This window comes from Balaenoptera physalus (genome assembly GCF_965194825.1).
Source record: "Balaenoptera physalus genome assembly, chromosome: 17".
NCBI classification, from domain to species: Eukaryota; Metazoa; Chordata; class Mammalia; order Artiodactyla; family Balaenopteridae; genus Balaenoptera; species Balaenoptera physalus.
Window position 1 is genome coordinate 5,719,675 of NC_138895.1, and position 13,742 is coordinate 5,733,416.

At 38.7% G+C, this 13,742-nt stretch overlaps 1 protein-coding gene across 3 annotated transcripts in view; it reads right to left on the reverse strand.

Moving 5' to 3' along the window:
• The window catches only part of BPNT2 (3'(2'), 5'-bisphosphate nucleotidase 2), a 32,225-nt gene that overhangs the window by 5,940 nt on the left and 12,543 nt on the right, over positions 1 to 13,742 (reverse strand). For 2 of the 3 annotated variants that reach the window (XR_014255607.1, XM_082433475.1), the window contains exons 2-4: positions 12,180 to 12,342; positions 11,017 to 11,112; positions 1,511 to 1,672 (exon numbers count right to left, since the gene is read on the reverse strand). Coding sequence is in view for 2 of the 3 variants with exons in the window: in XM_082433475.1 (XP_082289601.1) it covers positions 1,511 to 1,672; positions 11,017 to 11,112; positions 12,180 to 12,342 (421 nt within the window). In the remaining variant the exon portion in view is untranslated. The remainder of the gene's footprint in view (positions 1 to 1,510; positions 1,673 to 11,016; positions 11,113 to 12,179; positions 12,343 to 13,742) is intronic. The other variant, XM_082433476.1, reaches the window with a different exon arrangement.

Genomic DNA, 13,742 nt, shown 5'->3' on the forward strand with positions numbered 1-13,742 from the left:
ACAGAATTTAGGTTACTGTCTGAAAGATTTGAAGAAAGGAGCTTACTATTTTGAGTACATTGTTAAAATAACAGCACAGGGTGTGCAGGAGCTCTCTGTACTATCTTTGCAACTGCTAAGTCTAAACTTATTTTTAAAAATAGGTTTTTTTTAAAGTAATAGTGCAGATGTTAAACCCAAATGAGCAAAAAAAAAAAAAAATACTGCAAAGTAATTTATTAAGCTGTTCTCAAATATAAGCCTATAATTTTTTAAATTTAAATCTACTTTGTGCTTGTCTTCTACAGGGTGATACCTTCAATATGAATCGTTTCCTATGGACTATTCCACTAAAGCTAAACACCCACAGGTTTCCCTTGAGTCTCCAGGAAGGCTGGATTTGAAAGAAGAAAGCACAAAATAATGCTACTATCTTAAGTCTTTTTTGTAATGAGGCAGAATCTTAAAAATAAAATAATAAAATAAAAAAAAACCCAGAAGAAACTGGGTCTAAAATCTACTTTATCTCATTCCTACTGGGCATTTTGGATATCACCTTTCCTAACCAACCTAAGAGCCTGTAAGAAAACAATAAAGCCATGTTAAGAAAGACACGTATAGGTCAGCAGTAAACTAAAACTGTTAGGCTTAAAGGTTAAAAGCACTACTTTTCCCTTTATTACTGTGCTGAAAAGGTTTTCAAACACAAATGTTTCTGACTATAATTTGCTATCTGTTTGAATTAAAACACTTCTGTCATATTAAACAACACTCAAAACAAGGGTGGACAAATGACCCATGAGCTAAGTCTGGGCCACGGCCTGCTTTTGTACAGCCCTCAAGCTATAGATTTTTTTTTTTTTTTGTATTTTTAAAGCGCGGTTAAAAAAAAAAAAATCAAATAATAGTATGCAAAAGAGATCATATGTGACTCACAAAGCCTAAAATATTTACTATCGGGCCTTTCAGAAGAAGTCAGCTGGCCCTGAGCTGGAACACAGGGAATGCAGTAATACAGAATCGACATCAGGCTGGATGGGCGCTAGACTCTGTGGCTCCTCCCAGACACGAAAGCTGAGGAGTTCAGGGGCGTTAACAGTGGCCAAGGGGTTAGCCATTCTAGTGACACTTCTGAGGATTCCTGGCAGCCTGCTGCTAAATAAAGCGTTGTGATGTGCTGGGTCTTGCTTTCTCTCCTTGCTATTCTTACAGGTAAACTAATAGCACAATTATTTCACAATCAGATCATATATATAGCAACCATCAATGTCAGAAATAGGCTTTTGTAGTATTTGAGGAACAGAAATCACCACTGTGAGACTGTTTCTATTGTGAGACTGTCTCTACCGAGGAGGCACGTGTGACTGAAATCCCGCTCTCGAGATCGCCAAGTAGGAGACCACGCCTGTCTTGAAAGCCCACTGTCCATTCTCACTTTCTTCCCAAGGATGGGACAACCAAATCTGCCTCCTGACATGGCCTTGGTCACGCAGGGAACACCACACAGGCACCGCAGGGGAGTAGAACATACCAGCACCACCCGCCGCGATGATTGTAGTCTGGTTTCCGAAAGTCTGAAGAGCCACCTGCTTGACCATTCCTGAATGTGAGCGAGACACAACGATCCTCGGGGTCTTCTCATTGTAAGAGGTGCGGGCTTTCACATTTGACCCACGGTCTACCATCGCCCAAGCTGGAAAGAAAATGTAATAGCCAGTAATGGCACTGAAGCTTTTAAAACCAGAACTCAAAGTATCAAGAGTGACTGAAAAAAAACTTCTTCTGAAGAATTACTCATACTTTTTTCCAAAACAGGAAGCTTCTGTTTTCTGAGTACAAGAGTAATATGTTTATTTTTTTTACAACAGTCACATATTAAGACAAAACTAAAAGAGGCTATGCAATCCTGCCCAACCAGAAACAGTGACTATTAACTCCTTGGTTTAAGAAAGCCCAGGCTCCGGAGCTCCATGTAGGGGAACTGCCGAGTCTTCACTGGGACCATGCTGCAACTCAACTTGTCCCACTTCCTTCCCTCCCTTCCACAAATCTGATCCCAAGAGCACTCTCTAGTAAACGTCCTGCACTCTGATCTCCACCCCAAAGTCTGATTCCTGGGCAGTCCAACCTGTGGCAACCTACGACATAATTCAAAATTTAAAAATGACTTTTCTTCTATACTACCTTTTCGTCTGATATATTCACGGTTTCAATTATTTGTATATTGGCTCAATTTCCTAATGAGCTTTATAAATATAAAACAGTCAAAGAGGTAAGTGAGTTAGGTTTACATATCTGCTACATCAGAGAGTATAAAAAGAAAAAGCACTAGATTTCAAAATAGACCAGAAATTTTTAAGAAGGTGAGGAGATTGCAGAGATGGCTTGAAATGTTTTTCTTGGTTTGGAAGTTTTCTTTACTGACTACCAAACTATACAAGAAAACAAACTTACGCAGAAATATCCCAATGAGATTACTGTTCTAGTAGTCACTCACTGGGAGATAAAATATAGTCCACCACAGCTAGCAATGTCGGCAGCTACGTTACCACTTACTCCTGGCTGCAGAAAAAAATTTAAAAAACGAACAGAGTCTAGGTTTCTGAGTTCCCCAAGCTGATGGCAGTCTCTCAGATTCTTGTCACACGTCTTTCCAAAACCACACACAGCAACAAAGAGAACAAAAACACAGTTAACTACTACCTAAAGAATAAGTAGGAGACAAAGGATAGCTATAAACACAAATTTATCAGAAAGAAGGGGAGTAAATACCAAAGACCAGCAGAGTAAGTACTGTAGCTGACCCTGTATAGGGAATATGGCAGGAGCTTCACGGAAGTGCCAAGACGTCAGTGGTGGCAAACTCAGACAGCAACAGCCAGAATCTCTCCCCGGAAGGAAAGGTCCCATCTAAAATGAGAACTACTGAAAGGAGGCCTGAGACTCGGCAACAAAGCAGTGAGTAAAGGAGGCTTGGAGAAGACACGGAAACAAAAGTGACGTCTCAGAGCATACTGGATGAAGTACAACATCTTTTAGGACGTTTCTCTAAGAGAGACAATTTGGAAGACGGCAAAGAGGACTAAAAAGATGGACGGGGTTGAAGGTAAGGGCCCTACTGAAACAAGAAAGGGTCAAACGAGAATGAAAAAATGTGAAAACAAACAAAAAAAGATGCCTACTAATAAAGACAATGCCTTCCTCACACTAACAGAAAAGAAAGCTCGTGAACCGAGAACTACCCCAACCCCTGTCCTGCTACCACCCTTCCCTCAATTCCACAGGAACTGGATCAAACAGAAATAAGAAATATAGAACTGCAATGTCTATTGAAAAAGAAGAAAACATAAGGAATGACGATTAAAACATTTCAGGCTACTTGAAAATTTCTACAGAGTTAAGACTATAATGCAACACTGCAACATGGTTAAAAATAAACAAGCAACAAAAAAAATAAAAAGAATGCTATGGAACAAATAAAAAAGAACAGATAAGAAGAGATAAATAAACAATAGGAAAATATGAAATGGGAACTCATATAACACAGGAAAGAAACTGAAGAAAAAAAAAAGGACAAAATCATTAAAGGCTTAGTACTAAATCACAGGATACACAAGGGACAAGAGAATTGCCCAAAAGCACAGAAAGCAATACGAAAAACAAAAAATAAATGAAACAAGTAAACACATAAAAGGGACCAGAGTAAAAGTGACCCACATGGAAGCCAGTGAAAGAAGAGTCAGCATACATAATTAGGAGTCCACGAAACAGAAAAACAAAATGATGAAACAGAACTAATCTTTAAAATTATGATTCAAGAAAATGTCCTTGAAATAAAGAGAACCTAAATGTCCACACTGAGACATAATATGGAGACAACTGCCCAGAATGCCAACTCTGAATCTGAGATAAGTCGTAGTTCTTTTATGAGACTCTAAAGATAATGTTCTTTGGCATTCCAGGCAAAAAGACCAAGCTACTTACAAAGAAGAGAAAATCAGGTTATAAGCCTTTTTGTCAAGATTCAACACATGCCTACAAAGATGTCACACCAAGAGTGTTCAAGAGTTCAAGAGTGTATACCATTTAACCAAGAAAAAACGGTGCATAGTGGATTGAATAATGTCCTAGCACAGTTCAGGTCTACCCTGAGCCGTCAGAATGTGACCTCATCTGGAAACAGGGTCTTTGCAGATGTAAAGCTGAGGTCATAATGGATTAGAGTGGACCCTAAATTTAGTGACTGGTATCCTTATAAGAGGAGGAAATGCAGAAATACAGAGACAAAGAGAATGTGAAGAAGGAGACATGAATTGGAGGAAGTGTCTACAAACCAAGGCACGCCAAGGAATGCCTGGAGCCACCAGAAGCTGGAAGAGGCAAGGAAGGAGTCTTTTCTTGAGCGTGACACTGTCAACCACTTGATATCAGACTTCTGGCCTCCAGAAATATGAGAATACAGTTCTATTGTTTTAAGCCACCCAGTCTGGGGTAATTTGTTATAACTGCCCTAGGAAACAAATACAGTTTTAAAATACATATATTTTATAACTAGCCAAGTGGTCTTTCCAAGTATCAACACTATAGAAAAAGTTTTTCCCATGTAAGAACTCAAGTAATTTGGCATTCAGGAGCTAGCTCTTCTAAAGTAATCTATTAGAGGACAGGCTTTATCCAACCAAAGGATGACTGAGGAACTCTCAGCGAAAGTACTGCTGGTAAGCACTGAATAAGTGTAACTGTGGGTTTAAGAGAAAGACAAAGATAGGAAAAAGGTGTAGAAATGTTACCTCAGAGTTGATTACTGAGACTTGAAGGACACCATTTAAATCTGAAGATTTGAATAGTGGAGTAGAAAGATAAACATCCAAAAAATATGATTGACTAAAATGGGATAGTTGGTCAAGAAGGCTAAACTACGCTAATTTAATTGCTGCTGCTAGGAGAGAACCAACAGCTAATACCTGAAGAAGATGACTATATAGTGGTATTTAAAGAGAAAAGTATATATTAAAGTGTTAGTAAAAAATGCAACAACAAAAGAACAAATTAAACTTAAAAAATAATAACTGTAGTTTGAATCACATTGAATATATAAAAATCCAGGAGATAAGGATATTAAAGAGAGAGAGAGAATGCCTACTCTTGCCCCAGAATAACATCTGTTTGCACCGGAGGTGGTTTTTACCCTAACCCTGATTTGAAAATTGGTAAAGGAAAAGAGTACGGTGTCTTTGAGTAGAAACCACGTTTTACGGTAAATAAATAACCCCAAGTTGATGGAGAACTTTCTCTACAGAACTTCAGCTAACATATGTAGAAAAAAACAACAGAATAGAAAATCTCATTTTACATCTTAAATAGATCTTAAAACTATTATATGGAAGGTTTAATGGAATCCTGATTTCAAATGATGCCAAAATCTCTCTCTAGATTACCTGCTGATAGCAAGAGAATCACCATAATTTTATAACTGAGAAGTCTGGTCATGAACACCTTACCCATCTTATTAACATCGTTAATAGCGAGATGAGACGTATGTCACGTAATGTGATGCAGTAGGAAGTACACGAAGAGTACCTAAAATGTGTTCTTGAGAAAAATATTTAACCTTAATCCAATCAAGCCTCCAGATCCGTTACACTTTATAAGAAAAAGAAGATGAAAAATAAACAAGTTAAATAACAGCCTGGGAAAATAATCAGAAGAATCCAAAAGGCAGGACATTCTATGACAAGGGACCTGATCTCCTCAACAAGTCAATGCCTGGGGATAAAGGGGACTGGGGGCTGTTCTAGGGTCTAGATTAGAAGAATTTAACACAGCAGCCTAACAACCAAAAGAAATGCTTGTCCCTTGACTGGATTTTGGTCTGAGGTAACAGGTTGTAAAATCCAATTGAGGAACAACTGGGGGAAATGTGACTATTGGATCAATTATGGAATAATTCTTAATTTTATTATTATATTAATAGTACTGTTCTTGTTTAGGAACATGTTCTTTTTAGACACGCATATTGAAATATAAAGGGGTAAAATGTCATGATCCTTGTAATTTTTTCTAAAGTACATAGGCAAATAAATGAATAAATAAATAAAAGCAAATATATAAAAATGTTATCAACTGTTAAATCTGGATGGAGTACATGAAAATTCATTATAATTGGTTTTTTTGAATTATTCATAATAAAAGTAAAATAAGAAATGAGAGGCAAAAAAATCCTCTAAATTCTTTTTAGAGATGATCAAAAAAAGTTTTATTAAGAAGTGAATTTACAATGCTGTATCTCTAGAGGTCAGTATTGTGTAAGAGAATAAAGACTATATCTCAGTAGACAGTACCAGAGTAATTTTAGATAAGAATTACTAATTTAATATTAAAAATATATATTTCAGATCACATAAACTCAAGACATTCAGTCATAACACTTATATGGACAGAATTATTTCAAGCCCCTTAAAAAAATACAGTAGGTACTTAAATAAATATAAATGATTGATGTTGATGATAAGGTAGTAGTGATAAGCTAAAATAGCAGTCAACAGAATATGTTTAGTCTATCTATAAGACATGCTAACAACAAGTCCAGTAGGAAATAAAAAGTGGTTGGTACTTTTCTACACATACTTCAGACATTATAACTTATTTTTAATAGCTACAAATTTCCACTGAGTGGATATACTACACCTACTTATATATTACTTCATTAAAATATGTACTATTCAAGTATCTCTTGCTTTTAAGTATTTCACTCAGTGAATTAATTCTAATTAAGTCTGATAAGAATTTTGATCAGCTTTGTTCTAACTGTTGCCAGCAACAATAATATCTAGCTCCCATTATAGTCAAGTGTAGCTAAATTCTGGTAAATACACAATACTTGACAGTTTGTACTCTGCCAACATCAATATACAGTCTGGAAGTGAAAACAATAGTCCCAAAGAGGGCACAAGCCAAACAAACCTTCGATCCAGGAATGGAAGGTCAACCCACACCTAATTAAGGGCGTATTGATTCTTTTGGAATGTTTGCTGACTAGCAAGCACCTTATGTTCCTAAGCCTATGAGGGGGGCGTATTATATATTCTGATGGAATAAAGGCTTTTAAAAATGGAGGTTCTATTACCGCCATTCTCCCTCCTAACATGAACAGATGTGGAGACCAGGACCTATCGGCCTCTCTGACATCAACTTTCTTTGCATTTTCTCTATCCCAGTTCTAATTCTCTTTGGGCAGCAGGCTCTGTTGGCAGCTAAGCGTGCCACGTGACATTTGGCCAATGAGATGAAGCGGAGGGCTTCAAGTCAGTCTTTCCAAATAGAAAGAATATCTAAGATAGATCTTTTGTCCCTCTTCTTTGCCCTTTCTTCCTGCCTAGAATAGAGCCATGGTAACCGGAGTCGCCCATTTTTGTGAGCATGCAAACAAAATGCCACCTTCTAAGAAAAAAAAGCAAAAAGAGGAGTCAGGCATTTAAGAGAATCAGAAAGCCACTGAATCACTCCTACCCTGTGGCCGTCTTATTAGGTGAGAAAAATAAAGCCCTTACCTGTTTAACCACTGCAACCACGATTTATTTTATACGCAGCTAAAGGCAGTCTTAACCGACAGAAACAGGCATGACGGACATTGTCAGAAGAATGAGAGAGGATCTCAAAGACTTAAGCCCTGTACATAACCTTTATGTGCCTGTTTTCTCTTTTTTATTAAAAGAAAATCACCTATTTCCTATTTTATATTCTTTCCAGAGTTCCTTTGAGACTGAAATGAATTTATGTCAATACACTTCACTAACTGTGAAAATACTAAACAAATGTAAGATACTAATAAGGAGTGGTTAGCTCTTACAGTAACATTTTAAACTGTATGGTTTTCTCGACGAGAGCTGCTAAGGCCCTTTTCTCATCTACAAAAAAGACAACATTTCTCCTTGTCACCCAGAGTTATCGAAAGGTTCAAATGAGATAACATAAATTTGTAAACACTATACACATGTTAGGAATCACGGAGTTATAATTACAAAAGTGGTGTGATATACCATTCGCACGAAATGTCTGGGGTTGACTCCTCTACTTTAGCTGGATGATCTTGAGGAACATATCAAATTTCTGAGTCTCATTTTCTCACCTGTAAGTGCGATGCTAGTAGTAACCGTGTCCCTCCCTCAGGAGCCGGACGAAGTGTAGCAGTACTGATACGTTACACTCCAATATCCACTCTCCCTGTGTTCCCTGAGGGACAGAGCCCCTGAATTTCAGCTTGGATGGCCACTGAAAATAAAGACTACATTTCTTCACCTCCCTTGTGGCTGGATTCCAGCTATGTTTTGATCAATGGATGTGAGCTGAAGTGATGTGTACAACTTACAGGTCAAACCCTTAGTGGGAAACATCTTCCGCGTCTGCCTTCTAGCCCTCTCCACTGCTGGAAAGTGGATGAAGCAGTAAGCCATCCTCAGTCATGCAGATGAGGGCAACTAACTTTAGTACAGCAAAACAGCAAGAGAGTTTGTGTGAGAATTTGGTACCAGGGAGCTGCCATGGCCGCCCTGGTCTGCTTACATACAGGCTGCTGGAGAAGAGAGAAATAAACTGTTTTGTTCAGTCTCCTGTATTTTGGTGCAGATTATTACACAGCTTCAACTAGAAGTCTAACCTGTATACTAACTAATTTGGTAAGGACTACACGAAATATGTGAAAGCCATCCATAAACCATTGAGCAACTATATCACTAACCTTAAGGCACTCTACCACAGTAATGGCATGAAGCTTCTGTAGCTCATCTAGCTGTCAACTGAAAAAAACTACCTGAACTATGAAAAGGAGTTAAAAGGTCCGATGACACAAAGCAGATTTTGTTTTGAAATGCAGAGCCAATCCTCATATATATGTTTAGCTGACCTTAGAGCAGCTAGAATTCGGGTACAAGGTTATTCTGCAAAACAAATAACTTAGAGTAATAAAAAAAGTTAACTTTGTCTCTATTTCTCTCCACTTGACAGACAGCATTTTTATGCAGTGCCAGCCACACCAATGAGACGCGATGGATGAGGCTGGAGTAAACGATAAAACCATACGGATGCCGATGTGTTAGTCTCCTAGGGCTGCCGCCAACACGTTACCACAAACTTGGTGGCTTACAATGAGAGAAATTTATCTTCTCACAGTCTGGAGGCCAGCAAGTCCCAAATCGCGATGCTGACAGTGTTTGTTCCTTCTGGAAGCTCGAAGGGAGACTCTGCTCCGTGCCCCTCTCCTCGCTTCTCGTGGCTGCCAGCAGCCTTTGGTGTCCCTCGGCCTGCGCGCATCCCTCCAGGCCCTGCCTCCTATCACATCGTCTGACCCCTGGTATGTCTGCGTGCTCTCTGTTTCTTCTAAGGATGCTCTCGTTGGTTTAAGGGCCCGCCTTAATGCAGGATGAGCTCATGTTGCTATTTACCTGAATTACATCTGCCAGGAGCTTATTTCCAAAAAAGGTCACATTCTGAAGTTTGGGTTGTTATGAGTTGAACTGTTTTCCCCTGAAAGATATGTTGAAGTCCTGACCCCCAGCACATCAGAATCTGCCTCTATTTGAAAATAGGATCATAAGTTACTAGCAGATGTAATTAGTTAAGATGAAGTCATGCTGGAGTAGGGTAGGCTCTTAATCTACCATGACTGGTGTCTTTATAAGAAAAGACACACAGACACAGACACACAGGGAGACACAACACACACCGATGACAGAGGCAGAGACTGGATTTACACCAAGAAACCCCGGGGATTGCTAGCAAACTACCAGAAGCTAAGAGAAAGATATGGAAGGATTTTTCCCTGTAGGTTTCAGAGAGTATGACTCTGCCAACACCTTGATTTTGGACTTCTAGCCTCCAAAACTGTGAGACTATATATCTGCTGTTTAAAGACACACTGTTTATGGGATTTTTAATGGCAGCTCTAGAAAACTAACACAGGGATGGATGTGAATTTGAAGGAGACATTATTTAGCCTACTGTAACCGGTCAGCAAGGCTGCTTTCAACACTGGCAAAGTAGCTACTGTCCCCATCAAGCGCTTCATCACCTTCGAGAACACTGGAGTCAAAAGGGCCATAAATCTAGCCTCAAGTTTTTGACGGGAGTTACCAATTAAAAGTATGAGGATTCCCTTCAGACTGTCAGCAGTACTGCTTATACCACTAACTGTTTCCCTCCACTTCACCACCCTGAAAATTCACGGTGTCATCGTGGACTTGTAACCCAGAGTGCACACCATCACTGATATCTGGAAGACCATGACTAGCCTCTCTGGCAAATTGCAGATCCCAAAATGTCATCCCGGGATTCATTAGCTCCGGCAAGGCTTTGGGCAAGGTCATTCCTGAGCTGAATGGCAAGCTCTTTGGCATGGCCTTCCATATTCCCACTCCCAACACGACTGTCATGGATCTGACCGGCCACCTGCAGGAAGCTAACATTACTGCATCAAGAAGGTGGGGAAGCAAGGGTCTAAAGGAGCTCGGAAGGGCGTCCAGGCCTACAGAGGGACTGGCCTGATTATTAAGACTTTCACAGTGACACCACCCAACTGTAATGCTGAGACTGGCACTGCCCTTAACCACCAAAATATCAAGCTCATTTCCTGATATGACAACAGGTTGGGCTAAGTCCACTTCACGGTGGATCTCAGAATGCACGCAGAATCCAACGTGTAAGAGCCCTGGACCTTACCCCCAGCAAGAGCATGACAGAAGCAGAGAGGAGCTCAGCTGCCGGGGAGCCCACGCCCAGCTGTATTCCCCGACACGCTAAGAGTCGTTCACCTTCATTTAACACAGTTTCTATTCTCTAAACAAGGTTTAGAAAGCTCTGCTTTGTCATATATTATTAGTACCAACAATAAAATCCTCACTGTATCCAGGGAGGGGGTGAGGTAGGGTAGGGGACTGACTTTAACAACTACTGAGCTACAGCTCAGATTCCAACAGAACAGTAAATACTACAGACAAATGGTTTAATAACGTTAACTCTTGGAAGCTCTAGCATATTTCTTACCTGTATATTGAGAAAATGGCTTATGTATTACTCCTAGCACAGGTTTACCATTTACAGCCACACACACCATAGTAGTAACATACTTTCGAAGATCCTCTACAAGAAAAAAAAAAAAAATCCAATAATAAAAACTATTATTAAAATAATTTTAGGATTGAATTTAAAAATCAGTTTCAAGCATTTAGAATAGTCCCTGTACAAGGGATGTGCTCACTAAATATCAACACTATTATATCATCAAATCAATTGCAGTCTAGGAAAAACTTTTTACAAACAAACTCCTCAATAGTCCATATTTCTACTATTTCTGCAAAATATTGTTTTATAATTTCAGTTACTATCAGATATACACACCTAGTGTCTTCTCCCTGTTTTCCAAATAGTTCTCTACTGAGTGTCTGTTTTGGGTCAAGTTCCGTGCTTAAGCGCTAGAGTGCAAAGGTGAAAAAGCAGAAGTCTCCACATTCAGAGAACGTACCGTTTAGAAGAACAGATATATAAGCAATCAACTTTTATGTACCAAGAGAACAAAGCAAACACAGAAAATTATATATCTCTGTGTAAGAAATAAGGACTAGGAGAAGATCCACAGAAATGAAATAGGAGCTAGGACTAGGTGAAAAGAACAGCAATAGGAGGTGGGAGAAGTAATTCTGTTTTGCTGTTTACTTGCTCCCTGGGTGCCTAGGATTTACTATCTTGAATTCCAAGAACAGATGCATATGCAATAAAACCTAAATTCCAAAAATCACAAGTGAATATTATATTCTGGCTATATAAATAAATACCTCAATAATGAGCACCTCAATAAATAAATCAATATGTAAATAAACACTTCAATAAATTGGGGTCCGACAGGAACTATTTTGTTGTTGTGACTCCTAGAAACTTCCCTTCACTAAAGAATCAGTGACATAGTGAGAGGAGGATGCCATAATACAGTGGTCTGAGGGAAAAAAAAAAAAGGCTGAGAATAACTGATCCACTCCAGAAGTTGCATATCACAGTGCTTTAATCCAGCTCTCCGTCTTAAAATCTAATTGGAAAAGTTGTGTCAGATTGGTAAAGTACTTACCACCAGGAATACACTACCTGCCCTTGTTCTGGTTCTCCGATACATAATGGCAACATAAAGTCTGAGATCAATTTTAATTGAAAATTACCCGTATATTCCTGTGTAGCGTCAAGTGGGTCAATCCAGACAGTAACACTCTCTGCTGGTACTTCCTGAGGAGTGGCTATTTCCTTCAGGATGTCCTCAGGAATCTTACGATCCCATAAGATAACCTCCTGATCAGTTGCGTCCACATGTTCCTCAGTATTTATCTGCAGTAAAAATAGTGGACAGTTAAAAAAGTTTTAAAGTTAGAAAAAAATCACTACCTGGAAAAAACACTATAGAGAAAAACAATTCAGAAAAAATCCCATAAATTGAAAGTAGATAAATATTCTTATTTAAAGGAATGCCACTGCAAAATGAAAATATGTAAGAAATTCCAGCGACATTGTCTTCCAGTGCTTTCCAATCTAATATTCGAAATTAGCTTGTTGTGTAAGCAGGACAGAGAATCTAAATATAGAGAAATATAAAAAGAAACTAAACATCAAGGGAACAAGCTATTTAAAAATTAACAATATTTAGGAAAAATAATAGATCTAAAAGTGTGAAAATGGACTGACAATATTATGGAACACTGAACACAAGTAACTATAAGAGTCAGAAAGAGAAAAGTGACAATGAACTTAAAATTATGCCTTAAAAACAATGATAAAGATGTCAATTCTCCCATCTGTAAACTGTAGATTTAAAGCAACTTCAATCAAAATCCCTACACTTTTTTTAACCCCTTCTTGGAAACAGAACAAGCCATTTTGGGGAAAGGGAAAAAAATATATATATATGATATATCATGATATATATATATATATAAAATATCATGGTGGGGTGACTTTCCTTGACATATTTTGGCTTTTTCCCCCAGCTTCACTGAGGTATAATTGACAAAGCTGAATGTATTTAAAGTGTGCAACATGATGAGATGATATACACACACATTGTGGAGTAAGAACCACAATTAAGTAAATTGACATATCTACCACATCACGTATTTACTTTTTTCTTTTGTGGTGAAAACACTTAAGATCTACTCTGGAAGCAAATTTCATGTATATAATTCAGTAGTATAAACCACAGTTACCTTGCTGCACATTAGATCCTCAGAACTTATTCATCTTAGTTATAATTGAAAGCTTTTTCTTTTTTTTTTTATAAATTTATTTATTTATTTAAGTTTGGCTGTGCTGGGTCTTCGTTGCGGTGTGCGGGCTTCTCACTGCGGTGGCTTCTCTTGTTGCGGAGCATGGGCTCTAGGCGTGCGGGCTTCAGTAGTTGTGGCACGTGGGCTTCAGTAGTTGCGGCTCGCGGGCTCTAGAGCTCAGGCTCAGTAATTGTGGTGCACAGGCTTAGCTGCTCCGCAGCATGTGGGATCTTCCCGGACCAGGGCTTGAACCCGCGTGCCCTGCATTGGCAGGCAGATTCTTAACCACTGCACCACCAGGGAAGTCCCTAATTGAAAGTTTATACACTTGACCAACATCTCCCTTTTTTACCCCATCCCCTAGACTCTGGCAACCACCATTCTGCTCACTGTTTCTATGATTTTCACTTTTTTTTTCTTTTTTCTTTTAAGATTCCACATGTAAATGTGATAGCATACAATATTTTA